This window comes from Berghia stephanieae, chromosome 2, assembly GCF_034508935.2.
Source record: "Berghia stephanieae isolate SIO BIC M18660-M18661 chromosome 2, UCSD_Bste_1.3, whole genome shotgun sequence".
In the NCBI taxonomy this organism is placed as follows: Eukaryota; Metazoa; Mollusca; class Gastropoda; order Nudibranchia; family Aeolidiidae; genus Berghia; species Berghia stephanieae.
Genome location: NC_088361.1, coordinates 26,379,667 through 26,405,909, shown reverse-complemented (window position 1 = coordinate 26,405,909; position 26,243 = coordinate 26,379,667). Strand labels below are relative to the sequence as shown.

The 26,243-nt window shown below is 34.6% G+C and overlaps 2 protein-coding genes across 16 annotated transcripts in view; one reads left to right on the top strand and one right to left on the bottom strand.

The window, feature by feature from the left end:
* LOC144964585 (uncharacterized) overlaps positions 1–7,502 on the top strand; it is a 46,776-nt gene extending 39,274 nt beyond the window's left edge. For 7 of the 15 annotated variants that reach the window (XM_078899031.1, XM_078899023.1, XM_078899027.1 and 4 more), the window contains 4 exons: positions 343–524; positions 1,130–1,425; positions 2,751–2,879; positions 6,420–7,502. In XM_078899031.1, coding sequence (XP_078755157.1) covers positions 343–524; positions 1,130–1,425; positions 2,751–2,879; positions 6,420–6,766 — 954 coding nt within the window. In that variant the 3' untranslated portion in view covers positions 6,767–7,502. The remainder of the gene's footprint in view (positions 1–342; positions 525–1,129; positions 1,426–2,750; positions 2,880–6,419) is intronic. The other 8 variants (XM_078899033.1, XM_078899035.1, XM_078899036.1 and 5 more) reach the window with 5 other exon arrangements.
* A 13,664-nt stretch (positions 7,503–21,166) lies between these two features.
* The window catches only part of LOC144964584 (uncharacterized), a 174,101-nt gene continuing 169,024 nt past the window's right edge, over positions 21,167–26,243 (bottom strand). The window contains exon 9 of the mRNA XM_078899022.1: positions 21,167–23,073. Within this exon, the coding sequence (XP_078755148.1) occupies positions 22,724–23,073 (350 nt within the window). The 3' untranslated portion in view covers positions 21,167–22,723. The remainder of the gene's footprint in view (positions 23,074–26,243) is intronic.

Below are 26,243 nucleotides of genomic sequence, written 5' to 3'. Positions count from 1 at the left end.
TACTCTTATACAAACATATTATAATCAACATAATTTATTTTTGGATCAAGTTGAACATGTTCAAATATTACCCTAAAATTCTGATTTCTATTCAGGAATTTATGTCAAAATTGAAATATAATTAATCTATTTTTATACATTTTTCAGTTATCATTTTCTCATAAAGTGATTTTTAAAATCTGCATTTTAGATCTCTGAGGATTTAAAAAAAAAACAATCAAATTTTTTTTTTGGGTAGTTTGTTGGAGATTTGATTGATACTTGCTGCGGTATTTCTCTCTGAAATATTCATCTCATTGTTTACTTATTGTTTGATTACTCCATTTTGTTTTCTCCATCCAGCAGGTCCACAGTAACCTGCGTCAACGCTCTGTCTCAAGCCCCACTTCATCCCCGACATCCCAGAACTCGTACAAAGCCACGCAAGAGTCTCAGCTCGACAGTGTCAACCCTATTTTCCCTGACCTTGTAGACTGCAAAACTTCCCTAGATTGTATCTTGCCCCAGTTGACCTCCTCTCTATGGTTAGTAACCAGTGCTGTCCATATATGTCCTATAATTTTTTATTTAATTTTTTTTTTTTTTTAAATTTAGGTTGCTTTTGGCAGATCTATTTAGGAAACATTCATGTTTGAGACTGACAAGGTAGATCAGATGGTTTGACATAATATGCTCATAGGGAATTTTAAAAATACTCAGATATATTGCTTTTACTTTTATCAAGTTTGTCCAAATTACCTTGATCAGGATGTCCACAGGTTATCCCTTAGATGATCTTTCACATTTTCTGGCTAAGATAGTCTTTAATTCCCTCTTTATTATTTGTGTTCTTGTAGTTATATTTACTGTTTTGAAAGTCCTCCAAAAGATTTAGATTTTATGTCACTTTCAATTTTTGTGAATTTTTCAAAGTTGCAAGTCTTAGGACAAAAAAAAAAGAGAACTGACAGAAATAGCAAATCCTAATCCAAATTAAAGAGAACTGATTTATACATTTTAAGTATTCAAATGCCTTATTTAGTTTTTTAAAAGTTGATTACGCATTGTAAATAAATGTTCATGTTAATTCCACTTACCTGTATTGCAACTATCAAATCATGACCATTTTTGTTAATATTGTGTACGGCAGGTTCAGAGGTCTTTGTCAGCTCATGAAAGGTCGCAACCTCCACACCATTGGAGATCTAAGTGCTCTAACTGAGTTCCAAGTCAATCAGATGCCCATTCGTTGTCCCAAGGTGGACACAGTGCGAGTTGCTTTGACCAACTACCAAAATCAGCATGGTGGGCTTTCCACACCAAAATCACAATCACAGTCCAAATCTATTTTTGGGAATGCAACTCCTAGTCTTGAAGTGTCAAACAGTCCCTGTATAAACCAAGGCCAAGGAACTCCAAGATCTGATGGGGCTACACTTAGTCTAGGTGAGTGAGATTGTGATAGTTTATACAGCATATCATACACATTATAGAGAACAATTTTTCTGATAGATTTAAATTTTGATATTGATTCGGGAAGGGTGGGGGCAAATTGAGCTAAATTTTTACCTTTAGATTATGATATTTTATTCAAATTTTAGAGGAAATAGACTAAATTAATTAACATTAATTATTATGTATCTTATAGGGACAATTCATAGTTTTTCATATATTTTGGGTTTGTAAAGATTTTTGAAGAAAATGTACAGGTATGTCCAGATTTTGAGGTCATGCAACATCCTTTTCATTTTTTGAGTGCATGCCACTGACATGTTTCTGTCATTCGCTAAAATCTATTACAAACTTCCATTTAGATCCATATATATATATATATATATATATATATATATATATATAGATAGAATGCGCTTGGCCAAGGAGTTCACAACATTGCCATCCGGAAGTATAACGGACCAACACACAAACTCTATGTAACCATGAACTTTTATAGTCTGGTTAATACAGTTTAGTGAGAACAACTCACAAACGCGGATGGCAAAAACAATAACAAAGGTCTGAGTGACGTCATCTTCGAACGATCTATCTATATATATATATATATATATATATATATATATATATATATATATATATATATATATATATATATATATATATATATATATATATATATATATATATATATATATATATATATATATATATATATATAAAGAAAGAATATCAAGAAAATGAAATTATTGTTAAAAATATTATTGGAATTCAGACACTTTACAATTCCAACAGTTTTAAATGCATTGTTTATTTCATTCTCAGGAGAAAGCTAAAAGAATACTTTATGTATAGTTCAGTCACGTCTCTATTATCCAGACATTCTGTTGTTAGTAATTTATTATTTGTCCACATAGTTTTGGATGAAATGATCAACCATTCATCGTGTGCTTTGAATCGGTAGATGACCCCAGGAACTACTCATATATAAATCTAGTGCATTTTGCTTAATGAATCAGAAGACAGTGAGATCATTTTTTGGCTTGACATCCTCTGGTTCAACACAATGGCTTCAATTGATCGCCTAGACTGTTGTGTTTAGTTGATCACCATCAGATGAAAGTTTATGGTTTCAACATTAATAGTTGGGTTAATGGAAGTGTAAACCATAAATTTTATACAAAATTAAGTGTTTGGATCATGAATCCCCACCTCAAACGCCAGATTTCAGAGATGTCTTATTACAGAACTCCAGATTTTGGAGATGTGACTGTAGTTTTTACATGATTAATGTGGATGCTAACCATAATTGTCAATAGTTGAAAATGAAAGTTCCACATCTTTTCAAAACCAATCTACAGAAGTCACTCCTTCCAGCATAGCAGATGAGGGCATAAAGATTTTACCAAGTGCTGAACAAGATCTTAGTCAATTATCTCCAATTAAAGGTAAGGAAATAATTGATTGGTTAGCTCACAGTGTTCCAAAAGCGATCTTTTAGTTCAGCCCCCTTTACCCCTGCTCTCACAATGCATACTGTCACGCTTCACCGATTTCTGGTATTCAGTCAGAGCCCTTTGTGGCTATTGAAATTATCAACCTTTGTTATGGTTTTAAAACCTGTTTTTAACTATTTTAAAAATGTTATTTATAAATACAAAGTGATTACTTAGAAAAAGGAGAAGATGATTTTTATTCTGATATAATTTTATTTATAATAAGATGTATATAATTTTCACACTAAACATTAACTCTCAGAGTATTTTTGAAAAAAAATTCACTCAAACATGCATAATAAACTCTTAATTATCTAAAAATTTGAACGACCAAAGTGAAAAAAAAAATCACTAATTAAAAGTCAAAGACTATTTCTAATTACTCACAAAATTTCAAATGTGCCGGAAATTTGGTTATTTCACTATTCCGTCTGATATTTGAACCCTCCCATTCAACATTCGACGTCCTTGAGGATTCAATATGCAATCTCTCTTGTATTACAACTCCAGATTACAGAATATAGTTAGAATGCCATCAAACATACTTTAATATTATATATTCACTTTCTTTAAAAAGCAGATACCCAGCACTTTAACTGTATTTACAAAAAATTGAATTCATTTTATTTTAAAAGTCATTGTGAAAACTAGTAGAGTCTATTAATACGTCCAAACCCATTTATAAATTTGATATTAAGTAAAATGGGTATTGAGTAATTTGCGTGTCAATGCATGTGTTGTGTTTATATTTGTGTATGTGTGTGTGTTTGTGTTAGAGATGGGGAGTTGCTAGTGTGTGTTGGTATGTGTATGGATCTGTTTAGGTATGAGAAAGAACAAAAAGATTTGTGGTGGAGAATGTAGCTATTGAACGGAGGATAGTTGGAGGGAGAAAGGGATAGAGAGAAAAGAGAAAAAAAGGGGATTGAGAAAGCAACATATAACTCAAAATATACAAATAACAGCTCTATTTTTAGAGGAAGTTTTACCAAGTAATCTGTCAAATATTTTAAGATGTTTAAGTATTATTTTGTTTGATTCATCAAATTTCCATTTCTCTCGACCTTTCTTTTTTTGGGGGGCACATACGACATGATATCAGGAGAAACCTACAGGAGGTTACTTTTTATTATTGTTTTTAATTGAGATTATTATGTTCTCATTGATTGTGTTCTCTTTTCAATTTTTGAAATTGTTGAATGTAACAATTCACCTCCTTGTTCTCCTAAAAGACCTAGACCAAAAGTATATTTCTTCATAAAAGGTATACAATGGGTTTCCAATATGTGGTGTTTTGGGGAAAGTAATTACGGTATATTGTCATATATTTCTCTATCTTGCTATTAACACTTTCTATTACTGTCTCTGTGACTGGTTTTGTGTGAGAAATTAGTGAATGTATTTCAGAATAAGCTCCATTTATTTCATCAAAACATTTTTTTATAGTTTCAGCTTTATCTCTGATTAATTTATTGTTTGTATACATGTATGTTTTAGAAACGACATTTTCAGTGAGTTTTTCGTAAACGTCTTGTGTGTAATATCTATGGCAATGATTTCCTATGAAGCTACGACTATGACATACTTGAGATATGATGGTGTTTGTTTTTAATATATCATCAAGAGAACTACAGACTGGCCCACATCGTTCTGACAGTTTCTCTTTATGAACTAAGGCTATTTTTTCTTCTGTGATTGGGATCTTAGTTTCCCATTCTTTTTTTCTCTTGAGGCACATCAGTGAGCAATTCACAGGTCTTGTAAGATTCTACAACTGCTAGTAGACTCATATGTTTTCATGTCTCCCATTTTCTTTTCACATTTATAGCATATAACTTCTGAATGTTTTTTTTAAGGTCCGTTCCAATATCAATGTCAAAGAACAGTTTGATTTCATTTTTGAAGTCTTTACAAAAAATGTTTTTCCTATTTTTAGCCTTTTCTTTAACTGTTAGTGCACCTTTAGCACATAAACAACATAGTGAATTGAGATCTTTAAGTGTATCTCAAGTGTATGTTCCCTTTTTACCTGATAGGTGAAACCAAAAAAATCATAAAAAATAAACTACGCTTTGCGCACTAACCGAACTTTTACACCAAAAAGACAATAAAATTTAAAAACTTATAAATTATCAACGAAGGAAATCTATCGTTTGGTTAATTAGATATCACTAATTATATTTGAGAAATCACTTTTCAAAATTCTATTATGTACATACTTTTATAACCCAAGTTACAACATAACCAATAAACTTATTTTCATGAAAATTTCACAATGATGTGCAGCAAAGGAGGGTAAATGATATTCAACTAAAAAATATAATGTTATATTCAATTATCGGGGTGAAAAAATGTTTGAATTAACACAAAAAAACGGAAGATAGGGATTAGTAAGGAATGCACCCAAGATTAAGATTACCTGCCGTGAAATCACTGACTTCACGGTTCAGTGACTCAGACTAAAAGATCGCTGAGAAGCAATTTGGAACACTGTGAGCTGTAATTCATTATGGTCTAATACAAGAAAACTGTTGGACTTTCTTTAGATACAGGCAAACTTCCAATATCCTTCACTTCTTGCCCTCTCCTCATGAGTTTTGAAATCACATATATATCTCATATTTTTGATTTGATCACATTACAAACTTATAAGCTCTTGAAGACAGTAAAATTGTATTAGGCTAGAAATAGCTGAACCGAGAGAGAGAAAAAACGAAGTGCCCATATCAATAATAATCTTTTCTTAAACGCTGTAATACCTGTTCTATCACTAAACCTGAAAGAATTATTTAACAAAGCCAGTTTATATTTTTTAAAGGTGATTTGCATGTCCCTGATTTGTAAGTATTCCACCCAGTACAAACTAAGAATTCCTCATTTCCATGGATGTATTTATTGATTGTCACTTTTTTAGTGCCAGGTACAATGTTTTCAGTTTTTGACATGATAGAGGAGGAAATTTGAAAATCAAAATAAAAGTAACAAGTCTGCAGTGTTCATAAATGAAGACCATCTGTTTTTGTTTTCTTAAGTCAATGTCTAGCTGAAAAATATAATGTAAGTCCCTTGAATTTTGGGTAACTAATTTTCACTCTAAGTTAATGATCTGGTAGCTAGGTTTATACAAGCCAAAATTAGCCAGATTGAGATTGTTAAAAATTCATTTGTGATTTAAAAAAAAAAATGTGTAAAAATAATAAATTCGATAAAGTTCGATTCAAATTTGTAAATTCAAAAGCATTTTAAAGGAATGATTCTTGCAGGTTGAGGTGGGGAGAACCCTGCATTTTGAATCGATGCAGAGTCATATTTATTAAAAAATTATTTTTTTTTGGTTTATTCACTGTGAAAGGCATCTCCACAAAAGTTCTCTGTCTTGGAAAGTCAGTTTTAAACATTCTTTTCTACTTTTCTTTTTTTTTTTAAAATGAAAAATTAGATTTTTTGTTTGAGATCTGTGGTAAATAAAGTCAATTAATTTTTTTACATCAGATCCAAACATGAAGTCAACTACCAATCAACCAATTTCTACACACTCTGCTATGCCTCAAGTCAAGATATCTACCTTTTCAATTTCAGCCACACCTTCATTAGCATTATTGGCATCATCATCGTCGTCTTCCAATCCACAAGTGCCATCCAACTTATCTACAGATGAAATTTCAGCATCGAAGGACACCACAAACATCGTCAGTGTGTTGTCTAGTTTTACAGATAGAGGCAGCTTATCAGAATTAAAGAACTTGAGCATGTCCCAATTGTTCGATGTTCACCAGAAACTCAACAATCTTTTTGGTGTCGTAGTAGAAGAAATGAAAGAACGTTCTAAGCAGTCATAAAATAATCTAGACATTTAAACCAATGTGAAACTATTTTTTTTCTTTCTTCTTCTTCTTCTTCTTCTTCTTCTTCTTCTTCTTCTTCTTCTTCTTCTTCTTCTTCTTCTTCTTCTTCTTCTTCTTCTTCTTCTTCTTCTTCTTCTTCTTCTTCTTCTTCTTAAATTACCTTTGTTAAGTTGGTTAGAATCTCAGCATAATGGTAGCAAAATATTACGTTTTAACACACAAGGAACAGTCATTTGGCTGGCTGGCATTTTCCGAGGGCAGGGGGTGAAGTGTTAATAAGGCATTGCGTTGTGACTCAGAAGGTCCAGGGTTTGAGGCCATCACAGGCACTTTTAGTTTTTTGTCTGTTTCTTGAGAAAGATTATAACCTCCATTTCTCTCACAAGGACAACATTGGTGGTTCTTGTTGTCATCAGTTGTCAACAAATGGATTGTCTTATATTCTCTCATGGAATGCCGAATGACGGCGGCATCTAATGAATCAGCACAGTAGTGTGTAATTTTTCATTCATTGGTTGTTTTTTTTTCCAGAAAATATGATTTGAATCTTAGATAAATAGAATAGAACAGAAAAAAAACTTATGTATAAAAATGTGTTTTCCACCATTCAGATTGAACTAAGTCGCCTGTGTCACAAATTGTCACATTTTATAAATACACCTAAACCTTGTACATTCATGTTTTTAATGTAATCCTTTGTAAATAAATGCATGTGTTTTATATGTGAAAAGTCGCTGCATTTGTTTCATTTCTTTTATTAGATAAAAAGTTTGAAGAAAATGCTGATGAGGCTGTTGATAGGATCCCCTCCACTTGCTTATGTTGATTGTTAAAACCAAAAAAATCTACTGGCTGTCAGTTGTTTTGTTTTTTTTGCTAGAGACATGAATTGAATTTTTTTTTTTTTTAAAGATGAAATTATTAGTTTTTTAAAGTTTAAAGGATTATTTAAGGCTGGGTGGGGTTCCTGACCTCCCATTGTGGGCAGGGGGGTACATACTGCGTCTTCTATCCCCTTATATCTGTTTTCCAACATGCTTTCTGTCTTTGTCTTGGGATGAGATTATTTGGTTTTGTTCTGGTCCTGGCTGGGAGGGAAACAGTCAAATGCATAGTTATTGTTTTGGAAGGTGATATTTTTTTCCTTGTAAATCATCTCTCCGTTATGTATTATTATATTTGTTATTTTTGTATTATGTATAATGTAAGCATTTGAGTGTATTCCTCATTGTTGGATTTTGTGCTTGTGTCCGGATGAGACTTATAGGGGATCTCAAACTAAAGTATATTGGTGGTGTGCTCTTGGAATCTACATCTGATCCCTATTTGTTCCAAGTTCCCCTTTGTCTTACCTTCTCTTGGGTGCTTTAATTGTAATTCTATAACTTTTTACTATCCCATTTTCTTCCTTTTTACTGGCGCTGATATAACCTAAATGTGTTGTATCGCCGTAAAACCCTTAAAAACAAAACAAAACAAATGATTAGTTAAGGGAGAGCTAGATGGATACTTATCCTTTTTTATGATTTAAGGACAGTATCAGTACCTTTGGATGAAGAGAAGTTTTGCACAAAAGAAGCCTGGGATCTTAAAAATACTGACCAGAGGGTGAAAATGGAAAGGCTTTGGTCACTGTTTAGGGTACAAACTTTTTGTCAGCAAAACAATAATAAGAATGCTATAAACAAGAATGTTTACAAATTTGTTTTCAATGTTCTTGTTTTACTGATGAGGGGTTTGCAGCCGAAATGTTCATTCAATGTGTTTCTATCTATTGTTTTGCTGATCAAAAGGGAAGGTTTCTTGGTGACCAGACTAGGCATGCTGTGGATATGAGCACATAGAGTTTTCTGTGAAAGATGATATGTATATCATTGGTCTCAAATTTCAGTTACTTCAGCGGATTTTAAGTCCACTTTGGAAATTTGCTTAAGGTTGGGGGGGGGGGGGGGGGGGGGGGGGGGGGGGGGGGGGGGGGGGGGGGGGAGTGGAGTGGAGGGGGAAGTCTAGGCCGATCAGTTTCATCTTTGCATCTTCAAAAATCATTGTAGTCCACTCCAGATAATCGCAACTTTCTGTTACTCGCAACATTCCCCAAGAAACGGAATTAATTCAATATAAAAATCACTGGTTAATTGCAACAAACCTGCTTAATCACAACAAATTTTTGCCCTCAAAAGTGGTAACTTCAAGAAATCAATCTAACAAATTATCATGATTAAATTTCATCATGGAAGAAATCGTGACATGTTGAAAACTCTCATAGTGGGCAGGGGGGTACATACTTTGTCTTTTATCCCCTTATATCTGTTTTCCAACATGCTTTCTGTCTTTGTCTTGGAATGAGATTACTTGGTTTTGTCCTGGCCCTGGCTGGGAGGGAAACAGTCAAATGCATAGTAATTATTTTTGGAGATGATATTTTTATCCTTGTAAATCATCTCTCTGTTATGTATTATTATAAGTATGTTATTTTGAATTTATAATGTAAGCATTTGAGTGTATTCCTCTCTGTTGGATTTTGTGCTTGTGTCCGGATGAGACATCCCTATTTGTTCCCAGTTCCCCTATGTCTTACTTTTTCTTGGGTGCTTTATTTGTAATTGTAGAACTTTTTACTATCTCATTTTCTTCATTTTTACTGGCGTTGATATAACCTAAATGTGTTGCAAGCGCCGTAAAACCCTTAAAAACAAAGACAAGCAAACAGGTTGAAAAATCGAGAGTGAGTAGTGTGTCACCACTTTATCAGAGACAAAAGAGGGCGGGGCTTTGCAGTATGGGTTTGTGATGTCATCTGTGGCCATTAGCTAGGAGGCCAGGGGGCTGGGAATTGTCTTTACAACAGGTAGACAATGACAGTTGTAAAGAGAGACTGAGCGATATCTTTTGTTTTGGGATTGACAACTGTGCATTTTGACCAACGAGATTGTTGAGAGCTTTTTGTCCCTCATCACGGCTAAACTCTTACAAATGTTGAGAACAAAAGAGTGAATGTTAATCCAAACTGAATAAGACGTCAACTTGAATCGACGCTTCTTTTGCTTGACAAAATCTATACAGGGCTGTCATATGTTTTTTAATTCAATCATATTGCTCAGTATGTGATGGACTAAGAACAAGGTTTACAACAACTAGTTTGAGTTTACCATTATGTGTAAAATGTTGCAATAGTAGACTGGACACTCAACTTGGGTTAATTGCAACATTTTCGCTGATCCCAAGGTGTTGCGATTATCCGAAGTGAACCGTAGTTTTAAAAGGTTATTTCCATTAATTTTATTTTGTCTGGTTGCGAGGGTTGCATCCATATTATTTATTAGTTCTCCGCTTTTATAGTGTCAGTTGACGTGTTTGTTTATTACAGTGGAGTCCAGAAAAGGAAAATACGCTTAAAATAAAATTTTCGTCTATACCTATTTGTTTCTTCCATTTATAATCTAACCAATCAAAGTCTGGTTTAAATAAACATGAATCAGTCCCGGCTCAGTTAAAATAAAGTGTTCATCACCATAGTTTGCCTTATTCTCCTTCCTCCATTCGCACGTCGTCGTCGTCCCCCCCCCCCCCCCCCCCCCCCCCCCTCTTTCCAACAAAAAATGAAAAGGAAGGTTAATAGGTGACAAGACGATGCATGCATCGTCAAAAAAGTCATGCACTCCATTTTTTGAACGGGGAGATTTTTACCCATCTCTCGACAGAGACAGCACTGTTAACGGGCCAAGAATTCACTTTACACCTGAGTACGGTGAGAGAATGAGAGTAAAGAGCCTTTTCCAAGGATTCGCGTCAACTCTGGGCCGCTTAGAGCGGGACCCGAACCCAGAACCTTCCGATCCGGAAGCGAGTGTCATACCGGTAAACCACATAGCCGCACCTTAATATCCCCCAATAAAGACATTAATTTTGACTTTCATTATAGGTTAAGCCACAACTCAATTTTAACCTATCAGGTTCACCCTGATATAACACCGTCTTGTGAGGATAGATAACATTTGGAGGTTTGCACTGTTGTAGTTAAAGTTAAAGATAAACGGCCATCGACCTTTTCCCTCTCAGACACCTCCCGCGGTGACTGTCGATTCGATTTTGTCACCAGATGAATATTTTTAATCATTTAAATGTTTATATCACATTTCCAACGTCTTTAACAAAGGCGACGTGTGGGTTGGTGTCTTTGACCGATGACAGTCATTGACAGTGGGCTGAGGAGGTCATTCTTGCTGTTTTCTGTCCCTCTACCTAACATGTTTTCCATTTCTACATTGCTTTCTGTCCTTGTGGTAAAATGAAATACTTTTAACCTAGCTCTGGATGATATCATTAGCCGAGAGGGAAAACGAGTCACTTATTCTGTCTTGGCAGTTTTTTGCATCCCTTGCGGCCGCGTTGCCGCCTCAAAAAAATCGCTGATTTGCATTGCGGCCGAAAAATTTGCGATTTTGCAAATTTTCGAGATTTTGCAAAAAAAAAAAAAAACAAAATTAAAAAATTAATTAATTTTTTTTAAAGGCCGCCTCAAAAAAATTGCTGATTTGCATTGCGGCCGAAAAAAATGCGATTTTGCAAATTTTAGAGATTTTGCACACAAAAAAAAAAAAAAAAAAAAAAAATTAAAAAAATAATTAATTTTTTTTAAAGGCGAATTTAAAAAATATTTTTTCCCCTTTTTGATAGCTCGTGAAAAATAATTTATCTCATTGAGACGACTTATAATAGTTATGCCGGGAAAGATTTCTTACAATAAAACTTGTCTTTTTAAAATTTTATCACTTCTTCCAATTGTTCAGTTCCACTACACCTTTCTCTCTGGGCGGGGTTCATGATCTCCCATAGTGGGCAAGGAGGCACTTCTTGTGTCTTTTATATCTGTTTTCCATGATGCTTTCTGTCTTTGTCTTGTAATGTAATGAGATTACTTGGTTTGTCCTGGCTCTGGCCTTATACCCTGGCTGAGAGAGAAACAGTTAAATGTATAGTTAGAGTTTTGGGAGATGATATTTAGTAGCACAAGACACACGGTGGCCATGGATGAGAAGATGATCGAAAGGGAAGGGGATGGAGCAAATGAGTGTAAATATTTTTGTACTTTTTAGTTGTAGCATGATAGTACATTTGGCGATTTTTAAAGTTTTATAAGAGTGTCTTTTTTTTCTTCCTTTTTAATTTTTCTTGTTTGATTGTTCTGAATTTGTTAATAGAATTCATTATAACTTGTGTCGAATTATAAACATTGAAAAAAAAATTAAAAATCAATTCATAAAGTATTCTGGCATTCTCTCACTCTCTCTCTCTCTCTCTCTCTCTCTCTCTCTCTCTCTCTCTCTCTCTCTCTCTCTCTCTCTCTCTCTCTCTCTCTCTCTCTCTCTCTCTCTCTCTCTCATATCCATATTTCTCTCTCAGCCACCCTTCTATCTTCATATTATGTTTATAGATATCGTTTGGTAATAGAAAAATAATATGTAACAGTAAGTTAGGCTGGTCGATTTAAGAAATGATTGTTTAAAGGCTAATTTAGATTTGCTCTGTAGATTGAATATGTTTTGCAATTGATTAAGGATTCTTAAGGATTCTTAGCGGGTGGTTGGATGGGAGCATCACCCTTGAATCATATACCTATGATGTTCGCATGGGTGTACGACCCGATAGTGATGTCGTTTCTTCTTCTCTTTACTAGCCTATCCTGCTTCTTTGGTTTGTGATTGTATTTTTGACAGGGGATATTTATTTTTTTCTGTACATCTTCTGCCTGTTTGTTCTTGGTTATTTATAATTTAGCTTATGATATCTTTAGGTTATGATTTTGATTTACATTTGTACTATTTTTTTTAGATTGCTTGTTTTTTTGTTTCAGCGGTCTCTCATATAACCTCAATTGTGTTGGAAGAGACCTAAAGCACCAAACAAACAAAAAAAAAAGGATTCTTATTTATAAGCTGCATCACCATAAGGTTGCAATAATACAGACACTAGCCGTGTTTGTTATGTAAAAACAAATACCTCCTGGTCTTTTGGCCAAAAGTTTATCATGATCTCTTGATATAGTGGGCAGCATTATAGGCCTCTAAAATGTTTAATTTGAAATGACAATTCATTAAATTATATTTGCAAAAGGTCAGGACGTGACCAATGATCAGAAGTGCTTTAGGACTAATAATATATTAAATAACTATGAATAGCTAAGTTATATTTGCATTAGATTTGGGCTTGACTGACGGGCCTGTAGATTTTTCTCCTTTTTGACAAATTGTCATTATCATCACTGGGGGACCTGTGCTTGTGTCAGGATGAAACATTTAAATAATCTCAAAATAAATACACCGATAGCGTGTTCTTCCTTTTTCTTGGGTACTTTAATTGTAATTCTAGAACTTTTTACTAGATCCCATTATCTTTCTTTTTACTGGCGCTGATATGACCTTACATTTGTTGCAAGCGCCGTGAACAAATACCTTTCTCTGTCATGAACTAATTATGGGTTTTTAGGAAAATTAATCGCAAATTTTTTGCAAATTTTGCTGTTTTCAGCTTTTTTTTTTTAACCGCCATATCAGCTTATTGCTACTTTTTAGAAGGATTTTTGTTTGTCTTTGTAAGCAATCTTTGTTGGGATTCATAATATTCTTTTTCTTTTATCTTAAAAAAATATTTTGTTATCATAGAGTGTATATAGACCTGGGAGGACCTTGGTTTTGTTTGTTTTTAAGGGGGATAGAAGACACAAGTACCACCCTGTCCACTATGGGAGGTCGGTAACCCCACCCAATGGGAGGACCTTGGCTTGCACATTGGAAAGAAAATAAGATAAAATATGTGTACCTTCTGCTACTGCTGCTGCCACTAATGATTATACTTATACCGACATCCCTTATTTATTATTATTATGTTTTATATTTTTTGTATTTATTTTCAATTCCATTATATTTATTTTCCAACAATAGTCTACACGTTTTTATATTTCATTTTATATTTCACTTTCTCAACTGCATTACACATTTCCTCCCCGCCACCCCTCTTTTCACTTAATTAATTGCACACTTTTTAGAAATATCTAGTATTCTTTTTTAATTCGTGCTTCCTTACAAAGGAGCATCCTATTTCCTGCCAACCAATGTTTTGTTTATTCATCTTAACTACGCCACTACCACATCATCTCATTCATCTGTGGGGTTTGATTCATCCTATTTTGTTGATAAAGGGGAAACCCGAAACGTTCATTTGATCTGTTTTTGTAATTAAATTGAAGCTTACATTCAACTTCATATTATTATTTGTATATGCGAGGCGCTCTGGGGATGTAGCCCATATGTCACTGGACTGGAAGTATATTTGAGATAATAATGGTGGTTTGGGACTTTCCGATGAAAATTGCATTTCCCAATAACATGATTGATCGTTTCTGAATACTTTCATATTTTAAAGTAAATTTTTATTTTAAACATTCTAATCGACATGTACTTATTTTGCAGGTCTGATAACCCAAATTGTTATGGGTTCAATATTGTAACGGAAATACTGCCAAACCAAATAAAATATTGTCCACGACAAAATGTTAAATCAAGCCGAGAACGACTTGTGTGTGCACGAAGATTCTAATCTAATATATTTCGGAAGGAATTTACTAAACATTGAAATGAGAAACAAAAAAACACAAAACACACACACTCACTCACACACACACACACACACACACACACACACACACACACATATATATATATATATATATATATATATATATATATATATATATATATATATATATATATATTATTTTAATATTTACCACAATGTTTGAGACAGTCTACATTAATGTTTCAGGCCTAATCAGCCATCGTCAGGACTGTGTGTTACATGAGTTCTGACGATGGCTGATTAGGCCTGAAACATTAATGTAGACTGTCTCAAACATTGTGGTAAATTTTAAAATAATAATTCGCTCCATTGCTACATGTCGAGCACTTTTCGTACCATATTTGTATCAAACACGATTCAATTCTATATATTAAATAAATAAATAAATAAATAAATAATATACATACATACATACATATATATGAGGAGATGGTAAACACTTTGGCGAAGTTGCAGCTATTGCAAGTTTGTAATTTCAGAGGCCTAGGATTGTAAATAGAAATTAGGTTTATTTGTTTTTGTTGTTATTTTAAAAATATGTAATTTTTTGCTTGCTGCGACTCTTAAGGGGGCCTCCCATAATGGGCAGGGAGGCACTTACTGTGTCTTCTATCCACCTATATATGTTTCCAACATGCTTTCTGTCTTTGTCTTGGAATAAGGTTACTTTTGTCCAGGCCTTGGCCGGATACCCTAACTAGGAGGGAAACAGTCAAATGTATAGTTTTGAGATGTGATATTTTTTGTTTTGTAAACCATCTCTCTATTATGCAATGTATTGTTTTGATAACATATATATGATTTGTAAAGATTTGAGGATATCCCTATTAGTTGGGACTTGTGCTTGTGTCTGGATGAGACTTTTAGGTGATCTCAAATTAAGTACTCTGATAGTGCTCTTGGAATCTACATCTTTTTCCTATTTGAACAAATTCCCCTTTGTCTGCCTTGTTCTTGGATGCTTTACTTTTAATTCTAGAACTTTTTACTATGCCATTTTCTTCCTTTTTACTGGCGCTGATATGACCTTAATGTGTTGCAAGCGCCGTAAAACCCTTAAAAATAAACAAAACAATCTTAAGGGGTCAGCGTGGCTCAGCGGTACAGTCTTTGCTTCGTACCCGAAAGGTACCGTGTTCGATGTGTGGCCTTGAGCAAGTCATTTCGCCCTAGCTCAATTTGCGGCGCTGCACTGCGGCTGACGCCTGGGTTATTCCAGTCTTCCCTTGGAATAGACCCTAGAGACAAATTTCCTCTATGGGATGAATAAACGGAATATTTTTTAAATTAAATTGTGTACCAGTGTTGGACCAAATTGTGATGATAGTGTAAGTAAATGGTTGAAAACCCAAGTGACGAAGATAATATGGAGGAGCAAATCAAAATATAGAACAGAAAATCACCAGATACTCTAAAGGCAAGCGCTCCAATTATGTAGTTGTATTTGGTCTCTTTATTGGTCTGAAATTTGTCTTACTTGGTCTGGAATGCTTTTTACAGGTTTGGCTGGGAACCCTGCTTAGACCATCTCACCTAAATATTATGTACTGCATTTGATAAAACAAGATTAAACGAAAATAGGGAGAAGAAAACAATAATAAAAGTGTCTGTCCAGTATATGGTGTCATATTATTTATTTATTAAATCAACAAAGAAGAAATAAAGCTTCGAATACGCGTCTCATCGCTTCAAACAGATACCTACATATCAATGTGCACATTATTTGCAGGTTTGATAATCGAACTCAATTATGGGCTTCATAATTAACATTGTTATAACGGAAATTATTTTGCGTTTGTCTAAGAGTAGTCCCATTACAACAATGGCCCCGTAACAATTTTGGTTATCATCAGACCTACAAATAAGTACACTGAATGCGGATCGTTTCACTGAAAGTATTAAAAAAAAACCCCAAAGAAACAAAAAAAAAAAAGAAAACGTAAACGAGAATCCGGATAAAGCCAACATCTCCAGACCAGAAAGATTGACTGACTTTAAGCAGTTGATAATTGAATATAGGGAATGAGATTAGCGGAAGAGTAGCGTCCCTTGATTGGACGTCACCCATAGTCTGTGATGTCACCGGCGGAAAAGTTATAAGAGAGAGAACATATTGGTTGTGCGCATGCGTCTCTCGTCCTCGCTTCTGCACAACCAACATGACGTTCTCTCTCTATTAACTTTTCCGCCGGTGACGTCACAGACTATGGGTGACGTCCAATCAAGGGACGCTACTCTTCCGCTAATCTCATTCCCTATATTCAATTATCAATGGAACGTTCAAGGAACACAGCATTTGGGGACCAACAAGAGGTGTTGGCTTTAAGTAAGAGTATTGACTTTATGCGGATTCCATTGTATTAATTTTGATTAATCATTTTATTTTTATATTCACTTTTCGGCTTTTTCCTTACTGTGAAATAATACAGAGTTGAAATGATCTGGTCACAGGAACAAAGCATGAATCGGATTCCATTGTAAATACAGGTGATGATAACAATGAAGTAAAGATTTCATATCATTATCATTTCAACATTTCAAAAATACAAATTTGTTTTTCGTTTTAAAGGGTTTTACGGCGCTTGCAACACATTAAGGTCATATCAGCGCCAGTAAAAGGAAGAAAATGGGATAGTAAAAAGTTCTAGAATTACAATTAAGGCACCCAAGAAAAGGGAAGACAAAGGGGAATTGGTTCAAATAGGAAATAGATGTAAATTCCAATAGCACACTATCAAAGTGCTTAGTTTGAGATCACCTAAAAGTCTCATCCAGACACAAGCACAGGTCCTCACTAAGAGGGATACACTCAAATGTTTATAAATCATATATATAATATGTAAACAAAACATAATACAGTAATGATTTACAAGGAAAAAAATATCATATCCCAAAACAAACTATACATTTGACTGTTTCCCTTTCAGCCAGGGTCAGGACAAAACCACGTAATCTCATTCCAAGCCAAAAGCATATTGGAAAACAGATATAATAGGGGGATAGAAGACACAGTAAGTGCACCTCCCTGCCTACTATGGGAGGTCACGAACCCCACCCAGAAAAATACAATGGAATCCTGATAAAGTCAACACCGCCGGATCAGAAGATCTATTGACTTTAAACTATCTCCTTACTAGCCATTTTCATTCTTTTCCCCGAAACTTCACACCCACCCAACACAAAATAATGTTTTTCTTACTCAAACTGAAAAGCTAGAAGTATGTACGTTCTACACATAATATTGTTCATCAAAATGGGTTATTCAAGTCAGTGTCAGTTTTTAAACCTATCACAAATATATATTTTAAAATTGTGTCATGCACTAAAGAAATCAGAATGAGAAAATTGCTAGTTGCATCGTGTGACGATTTTCCTATGGTTGGTATGGAGAGGGTTAAGCAAGATTGACTTTATCCACTAAGATAAAGTTAGATCCACTTAGAATTTGGAACTAAAAAGAGTTGTTGACTTTAAGCCGAAGTTGCCTTTAAGAGTGTTGACTTTATGCGGATTTCACTGATTAATTATATTTTATTTTAAAATTCATTTTTCGGCTTCTTCTTTACCCCGAAACAATCCAAGGTTGCATTTGCCGGTCACATTTAAATAATTGTAATGAACAAAGTACGAATCGGACTCCATTAAAAGTACAGATGATGATAACAATAACATAAAGATTTCATATCATGATCATTTCAACATTTCAAACATAAATCATAATATGCCACACGAGACCTCTAACCACCCTTTTCATTCTGAACAGATATGAATACACACACACACACACACACACACACACACAGCGCATTTCCAGTTTCAGCTAACTGGTTGCCCTTTATACAATTCAGATGCTCCCCATAGCACGTTTTAAGCGTATTCATAGTTCCATTTCATGAAGTGAATTCTTCTAACATTCAAACGATTGTACACTCCTGTCCATGGCTAGGTACTCATTTACACCTAAATCGAGTTGTAGGGTAATGTATATTTAAGCGCCTTACCAATGGATACAACGCCAAGACTAAAGTTTTGAAACAAATGTTGCTCATACGTCACTGATCAGTCTATGCATTGCTTGATTTTGTGCAGGCACCGTCATAGATAACACAGCTCCTAGTAGTCTGGGGCACCATAGCCGTAATGCATTTATTCATACAGACTACAGAATTATATAGTGTGTTATTTATTTTCTTAATTTGTCATTAGCAAACGTAATTTATGTCCTTCAATTTAAGTCTACATGTTTTTTATAATGCTTTTGTATGTGGACCGACGTATACATATTGGCAGTTCTGATAACCCAAATTGTTATTGGTTCATTTTTGTAATAGATATTGTCCTAATCAAACGCAGCAAATCGTCCATTACAGCATTGGAAAACCAGGCCCATAATTGCACTGGGTTATATTACCTGCAAATATGTACACTCGGTCCACACATATACATAATAGAAAAGATTATATTTTATTCCCACATTTTACGTCCTGCCAATAATATACTTACTTTCTTGATCAATCGATCAAAGTTACCTCCAAATTTGTCAAATAATTCTTAAACCCGTGACTTTTGAAGTTTTATTCAATGCCCGGGGCCGTTTTACTTAAAGATAATGTGTAATCCACCATCTAAACTCGGTAATATTATGTCGATCGACTGGTGAACGCTCGTGCAATGTGAAGCGCCAGGTAAACTAGGTTTTCACTTGCAAAAATGTTCATGTCAACTGAGGGGACTGGATATCATTGGTCGCCAAATCAAACGTTTTCATTGCCAAGGACAAAGGGATTTCATTGGTTGAAAAGCAAGCGTTTTCATTGGACCAGAAATTGTGCATTGACTGTCAATTTGAAATTGGCGATTATTTGAACCCAAGCTTCATATCTTTGATTAACGGTTCGAATTTTTACCTCCAGTCTTCACTGACATCAAGCATAGAATCCAAAAGGCAAGCCAGACTTCGGCAGGCTGAAAAACTTTTAGAAATCAATGCAAACCATGAGAAAGACTAAGCTGAAAATGTACAAAAGCAATGTTTTAAGTGCACTGCAATATGGAAGTGAAAACTGGAAAATGACATCCTCCGTAACACAGAAACTAGAAACCTTTCAAAAAACCTAAACATAGTTTAGCCTACAAAAATAAAAACAGTGGATAAATTAGAGAAAGCTTTACTGCACTAGCATTGAAAGCCAAATGAAAAGAAGATGGCGTTTGCTGGGTCATGTGGCCAGAATGAAAAAAGGGTCACTTCCTAAGATAGCCATTTACTGGACAGCAGATGGGAATAGAAAGCGGGGAAGACCCAGGGAAACCTGGCGAAGGACCACGGAGAAAGAATTAAGGAATTAAAGGAAACAGGCCTGTCCTGGAATACAGCCACTGCAAAGCAGCCGATCGCAAAAAATGGAGGTGTCTGGTGGATGCCCTATGTGCCTCAAGGCCCGAAGAGGATTAAGTAAGTAATAACACTGGCATAGTACCGTTTTGAGGCGTAGGACCACATATTAATTTTCCTCAATAAAGCAAATAAACTTAACCCAATAAAAAAAAATCATGCTTAAAATCCATAAGCATACAAACATTCTTTAAAGAGTGCAACGAAACACCTCTTTCAATCCAAATATCAGGAACACGCCGAAGACTATTCGACTATTCAGACACAAACTTAGAAGAGACAATATTCAATAAACAAAGGCATGTAAACATACTTTTACAAAATCAGGTCAAGACCATTTATCATCGATGTAGATCAACAACAAACATTCACACAACAATAAATAGGCTTGAAGTGTCTCCAGAACCATCAGGAATTACGTTTGGAAACAGATCTTGCTGACCTACATTCCCCCGCAGAGGATCGAGACCAATGGTACTGTACTCTGAAAAACAATACATTTTTAAAGCTTTGGCCTGAACTCGTACTTCAAATATCAATTGATTATTTGACACTCATCTTGTCAGAAACTCAAACTTGGGACATTGTTTGTTTGTTTGTTTTTAAGGGTTTTACGGCGCTTGCAACACAATAGGTTATATCAGCGCCAGTAAAAAGGAAGAAAATGGGATAGTAATAAGTTCTAGAATTACAATTAAAGCATCCAAGAAAAAGTAAGACAAAGGGGAATTGGGAAAAAATAGGGATCAGATGTAGATTCAAAGAGCATACCATCAATGTGCTTAGTTTGAGATCACCAATAAGTCTCGTCTGAACACAAGCACGGCCCCCACTAAGAGGAATACACTCAAATGCTTACAATATAAATTATAACAAATATAATAATACATAACAGAGAGATGATTTACAAGGAAAAAAATATCATCTCCCAAAACAATAACTATGCATTTGACTGTTTCCCTCCCAGCCAGGACCCCGACCAGGGCCAGAACAAAACCAAGCAATCTCATTCCAAGACAAAGACAGAATGCAAGTTGGAAAACAGATATAGGGGGATAGAAGACACAATAAGTACCTCCCTGCCCACTATGGGAGGTAGGAACCCCACCCAGTAAACTTGGGACATTAATCATCTCCCAGGTTTGAGAGTTTTGATAAGATGAGGGTCACTTTATTTGATCGATGTCTTAAAGGAAGGTTTTTCTGGCCAACAAAAACCGTATTTTTTCAGAGTTTTGCAGTACAATGCTGACAATTTCATTTAAAGTCTGAATTCAGAAATTTGAATCAATTTTAATTCTTACATAGAAGATAGTGGATGTAACCTCTTAAAGTGAAATAAAACATAATCTAATTATAAGAATAGGGTTGGGGATCAAAATGTACAGCCAATGTTAACATTTTTGCCAACGAGCACTGAATTACTGGCACAACTAAAAATTATAAATCTATTTTTTACAGATTGATATACGACGAACTTGCAAACCTTTTCTAAATTAAGGGTGATCTGATCACCGGTAGCCTCAAATGGGTATTGATCGGTCTTTTGACGTTTGGATTTGCCATCTGTTGCCAGATTCATTTACCCGCACCTACAGACTTTATTACGGGGCCGATTTTGATCGTTGGTGGCTTAAAACATTCGTCTCGATCTTTGTTAATTTCCACAAAACAGTAGTATGATAATTTAAATAGATGAGTGCCTGTTTGTAATAACCTTTATTTCACGCAAAAGTTATGGGTTTTCCACTGGTGATTTAAAAGATAATCATATGTATTTCATTATTAGTCAGGCTGACTTTTTTGGGTTGATATTTTTAAAGATTAAAAGTTGATGTCACTTTTACCACAAGTGGAAACAAATTGTTGATAAATTATACACGGAATTGCACACATACAAGATAAAGACGTACGGATATAATACAATTAGAATTATTTTTAATTAAAAACTTGAAAACGAGTCCAATTATCATTCATTGTGGACGGAATAGTGACGTCATTATTTACAATGAAGTTTGTTTAAGTCGACGCCTGATGACTTGAATTTATTTGGTCCCATTGGCAGTTTTTGTCAATTAACTCAGTGTTTGAAAATTAGTTTGTCTACCCCCCCCCCTCCCCAATCTTCAGGGTGGCGGTGGAGGTGGTATATGTCCATTAGAAAGCAAAAAGGACTCAAAGGGTCATGACCTTCGTGCGATCAAGCTTTCTGAAGATCTCAAGGATGGAAACTTTTGGTCGCGGCGGTTTTCATCTGAAACTTCTGTGTTTCAATTCTGCAAAATTTATTGTTTCTCTCCACATTGCAGTATCTTAAGTCGCTTGCATTTTATATGCAAGTAGTAACTGAAGTGGACACCTCACTGGAGCCAATTTTGCGAACATCCAATCAAGTCAATGTCTTGAATTTGTCCAGAAGTGAATTTACAAATTTTGAGTCGATTTTATCCTTTTGTATTTTGAAGGCAAGGATCGTCTCATCCGATATTATTTTTGAATAAAAGTAATTGATCATTGAAGTGAGATAATTTGATTTTTTCATGCCCGCTGTTGATGATGATGATGATGATGATGATGATGATGATAATGATGATGATGAGGAGGAGGAGGAGAAGGAGGAGGAGGAGGAGGAAAATGACAACAATAATAAGATTGAAAGGCAGGCGTTCACAACTTTCTTTCTTGTCTCATCCTTTTACGTAGGCTGAGAAATAAATGTGCACACTAATATCTACCATTTCAGGACGCTCAAACTCTTCTCAAATGTTATTCCTTCTCCAACTAGGTCATGTAAACCGAATTTCCAATTCATATTGTATAAGCCGCATGTAACGCCTCCTTTTTTACAGGTACACTTTCGATATATTATGTGACTATGGCCAAAATATCAATTCACATCCCTGTCGAGTGGGGTAAAGTGTTTAAAGTGTCTTACCCACAGAAACCGTAAATGGTGATAAAGGTTGCGATCGTTGTCGGGAATCTGTTAGCTTGTTATGTTTATTTATTGCAGCATGAATCTGTCCAGAGGTATCGACACAACTTGAGTAATCTGTTGTATTTGCTATCGTCATCGACAGTCTCCTCGTGGTGTCACGTATTGAAATAAAAGCAGTTGGCAAAGCGTAAAGACTTGATTCCGTCGTGATGATTTCATTGACGATGATGGCGATTACGACACCGAAGTAGACGATGGTATAGAAAGGTGGATATATAGAGATGGCGGATGAAGATGACGATGACGAGAGTGAAGATTCGATGACTGTATTATCTGTAAAGTTAGACAGGAAGTAATAATAATGATGGTGATAATAATAATAATAATAATAATAATAATAATAATAATAATAATAATAATAATAATAATAATAATAATAATAATAATAATAATACTCATCATCATAAAAATCATAATCACGATGATGATGATATTAACAATAATAATAATAATAATAATAATAATAATAATAATAATAATGATAATAATAATGATGATAATAATAATAATGATAATAATAATAATAATAATATTAATAATAATAATAATAATAATAATAATAATAATATTAATAATAATAATAATAATAATAATAATAATAATAATAATAATGATGATGATAATAATAATAATAATAATAATAATAATAATAATAATAATAATAATAATAATAATAATAATAATAATAATAATAATAATAATAATAACAATAACAAATATATGGATAGGTAATTCATTAAAGTAAAAAAATAGGACCCAATTGATACTGCGCGCCTAAGACAAACAGACAAAATATAGATAAACAGCAAGGACAAAGTCAAAACTTTCAGCAGGCGAATCTATTCAGTATTTGTTTAAGAAGATACAAATCCATTCTTCCAACCAGCATCGAAACTCCATGCCCATTAAAAAGACACATTACCATTTCCTATGAAGGCGTTGTCAACTTACTATAAATTTTAAATACGTACCAGAAAGGCATCCGGTTCAGGGTATACGCTCTCGTCTTCTACAAATGCTCTCTAATGAAATAGCAGCGGAATAACAACACTATTCCCAATATCTCTAGTCACCGAACTGACTCCAACAATTTGGAAGAATTCATAAGTGCAACCTATCTTTAAGAAAGGCGAAGAACTTTACCATTAAACTATCATTCTATTTCACTTATTTGTATTTTGCTGTAAGCTATTAGATCATGTTGTAAGATCAACAACAGCCAAGCACCTTGAAATGAACAGGATAGTCACTGATGCACAGTTTGAATTAAGGAGAAAGCGGTCCTGCGAAACCCAACTTGTCTCCATGATTGAACAGAAAAACAGGTGGCCAAACAGACCTCACACTTCTGGACTTTGCAAAGGCGTTTGGAAAGGTACTACATAAACGTCTTCTCCACAGTATGTTTAAGAGGTCTTTTACTATATTGGATCAAGGCTTTTTTTTTGAAATGTAATATATCAGACGTGGGATAGGTAACATCTGGTGTTCGTCAAGGATCCGTCCGTGGACGGCGTCCTTTTCTTGATATTTTCCATCGACCTCCAAAACGACGTAAAATTATCTGCTTGTTGAACTGTCGAAGAGACACTATAAAGACACACTCGCATAACAGCAGATAACTTAAAACTCAACAATGACATGGCACAACCGGAAGCACGGGATTGAAAGTCATCCAATGTGATATAATTAAAGTAATTAAAAAGGAAACAAATCTATTGAATTTGGTTATTATCTTCAAATCCAAAAGTTTAAACAAGTGAGAGTTACTAAATACCTCGGGATTCATTTAACGGAAAACCTGAACTGGAGCCACCATATTCATAAATCGCGAACAGTGCGACGCATCACAATAAATACTCATCACACAAAAAGCGTTGCAACCCATGTTACTCATCTAGGACTCAAACTTTGAAATACCACAGAAAGCGAACAAAATGATAAATACAACATACTAACAAATTCAGCGAACATTAAATTCCCACAATACATTCGACTTAAGGCAAAACAAACAAGAGGACACACATGATTCTAAATTCACTACGTCTACAACCAGAACAAACAATAGAAAATAAATTCCCTTTTCCCTCTTGCCAATAACTTTGGACCAAGTTTCTTCAAGAGGTCGTCAGATTTGGGTGGCCCAAAGTATTCAACACGATCCTGTAAGCGTTGGGACAGAATTATATCCTGTTTATTTTATGTGGTCTTGTGATGTGATGTGTTGTGTATGACGTGTCATTGAAAACTTGGACCGCTGTGTCGATCCTCCCGAAATGTTAGGATACAACGTGTTTCTACAAGAAGAAGAAGAAGAAGAAGAAGAAGAAGAAGAAGAAGAAGAAGAAGAAGAAGAAGAAGAAGAAGAATGTAATGAAATAAGTCTTGCACATTTTGCCTTTGAAGTCTCAAACTCGCTCCCAATGCGGCGTTCTAAAGGTCGCACCTCATATTGCAATTACATACGTCAATTTAAGGTCTCAACTTATGTTTAGTTCAGAGATGATTTCCATTGTGACATTTTGTATTAGGCAAGTCGTTCATAATGGAAAAGGAGTCTTATGATTTGTTGTAAAGTGAAATTACCTACGGATTTGATCGTATATAAAAGTGGTAAAGTAATATAAAGCGAATCCAAGCTCTGAAACAGATTTTGGTAAATTCTCTATAAGCGGAACAATATACTAGAACAACGAAATGCGCGACCGCCGCATCCTATTATCTGCGTAGTGAGATGCATTTGTTGTCAAGCAACTCATTCCACTCAAAAATTATCATGACATATAAAATCCTCTCCTACAAAATTTTTAAAAAGGTCCAAATTTGCATGAAACTCATTCAAATATTAAATATGTCGTGTAACAGATAATGTTAATTTCAGTGTCTTTAGGCAGAGACAAATATTGAGAAAAAACCCCAACAACAAATAAGGCGTTCTCAAGGCGACTTGTATTGTGTGAAATTATTTTTTTTCATGTGGCTTGCTGGGAGAATGGACATAAAACACGTTAAGCGCATTATTCATGGAAAAAAAAATTGAAACGACGTCTAAAGAATAAATGTAGAAAAACATTACATTTCAGCAAACTTTGAAACAAACGAAGATGCATAATGAGGCTCAAGAGATGCAATCGTTAATGAAAAACGGCGATTCGTAGACAACAATGGCACAAAGAATCATAAAACTTAAAGCGACTCTTCTCTAACATCAATCACTCGTGGTACTCAACCAGTTAACTGTTGTACCCCTGAAAAAACACGTATTTCAAGATTTGGCCAGAAAACGCGTACTTCAAATAATGACCAATTTAAATGCCCCTCATCTTGGCAGACACTCTCAAAGGTTGGGAGTTTTTTGTCAAGATGAGGTTAATTTTAGTCCAAAGTTTGAGAGTTTTTACCGCAAAGAGGGTTATTAAATCGATCGATATTTGAAGGGCGAG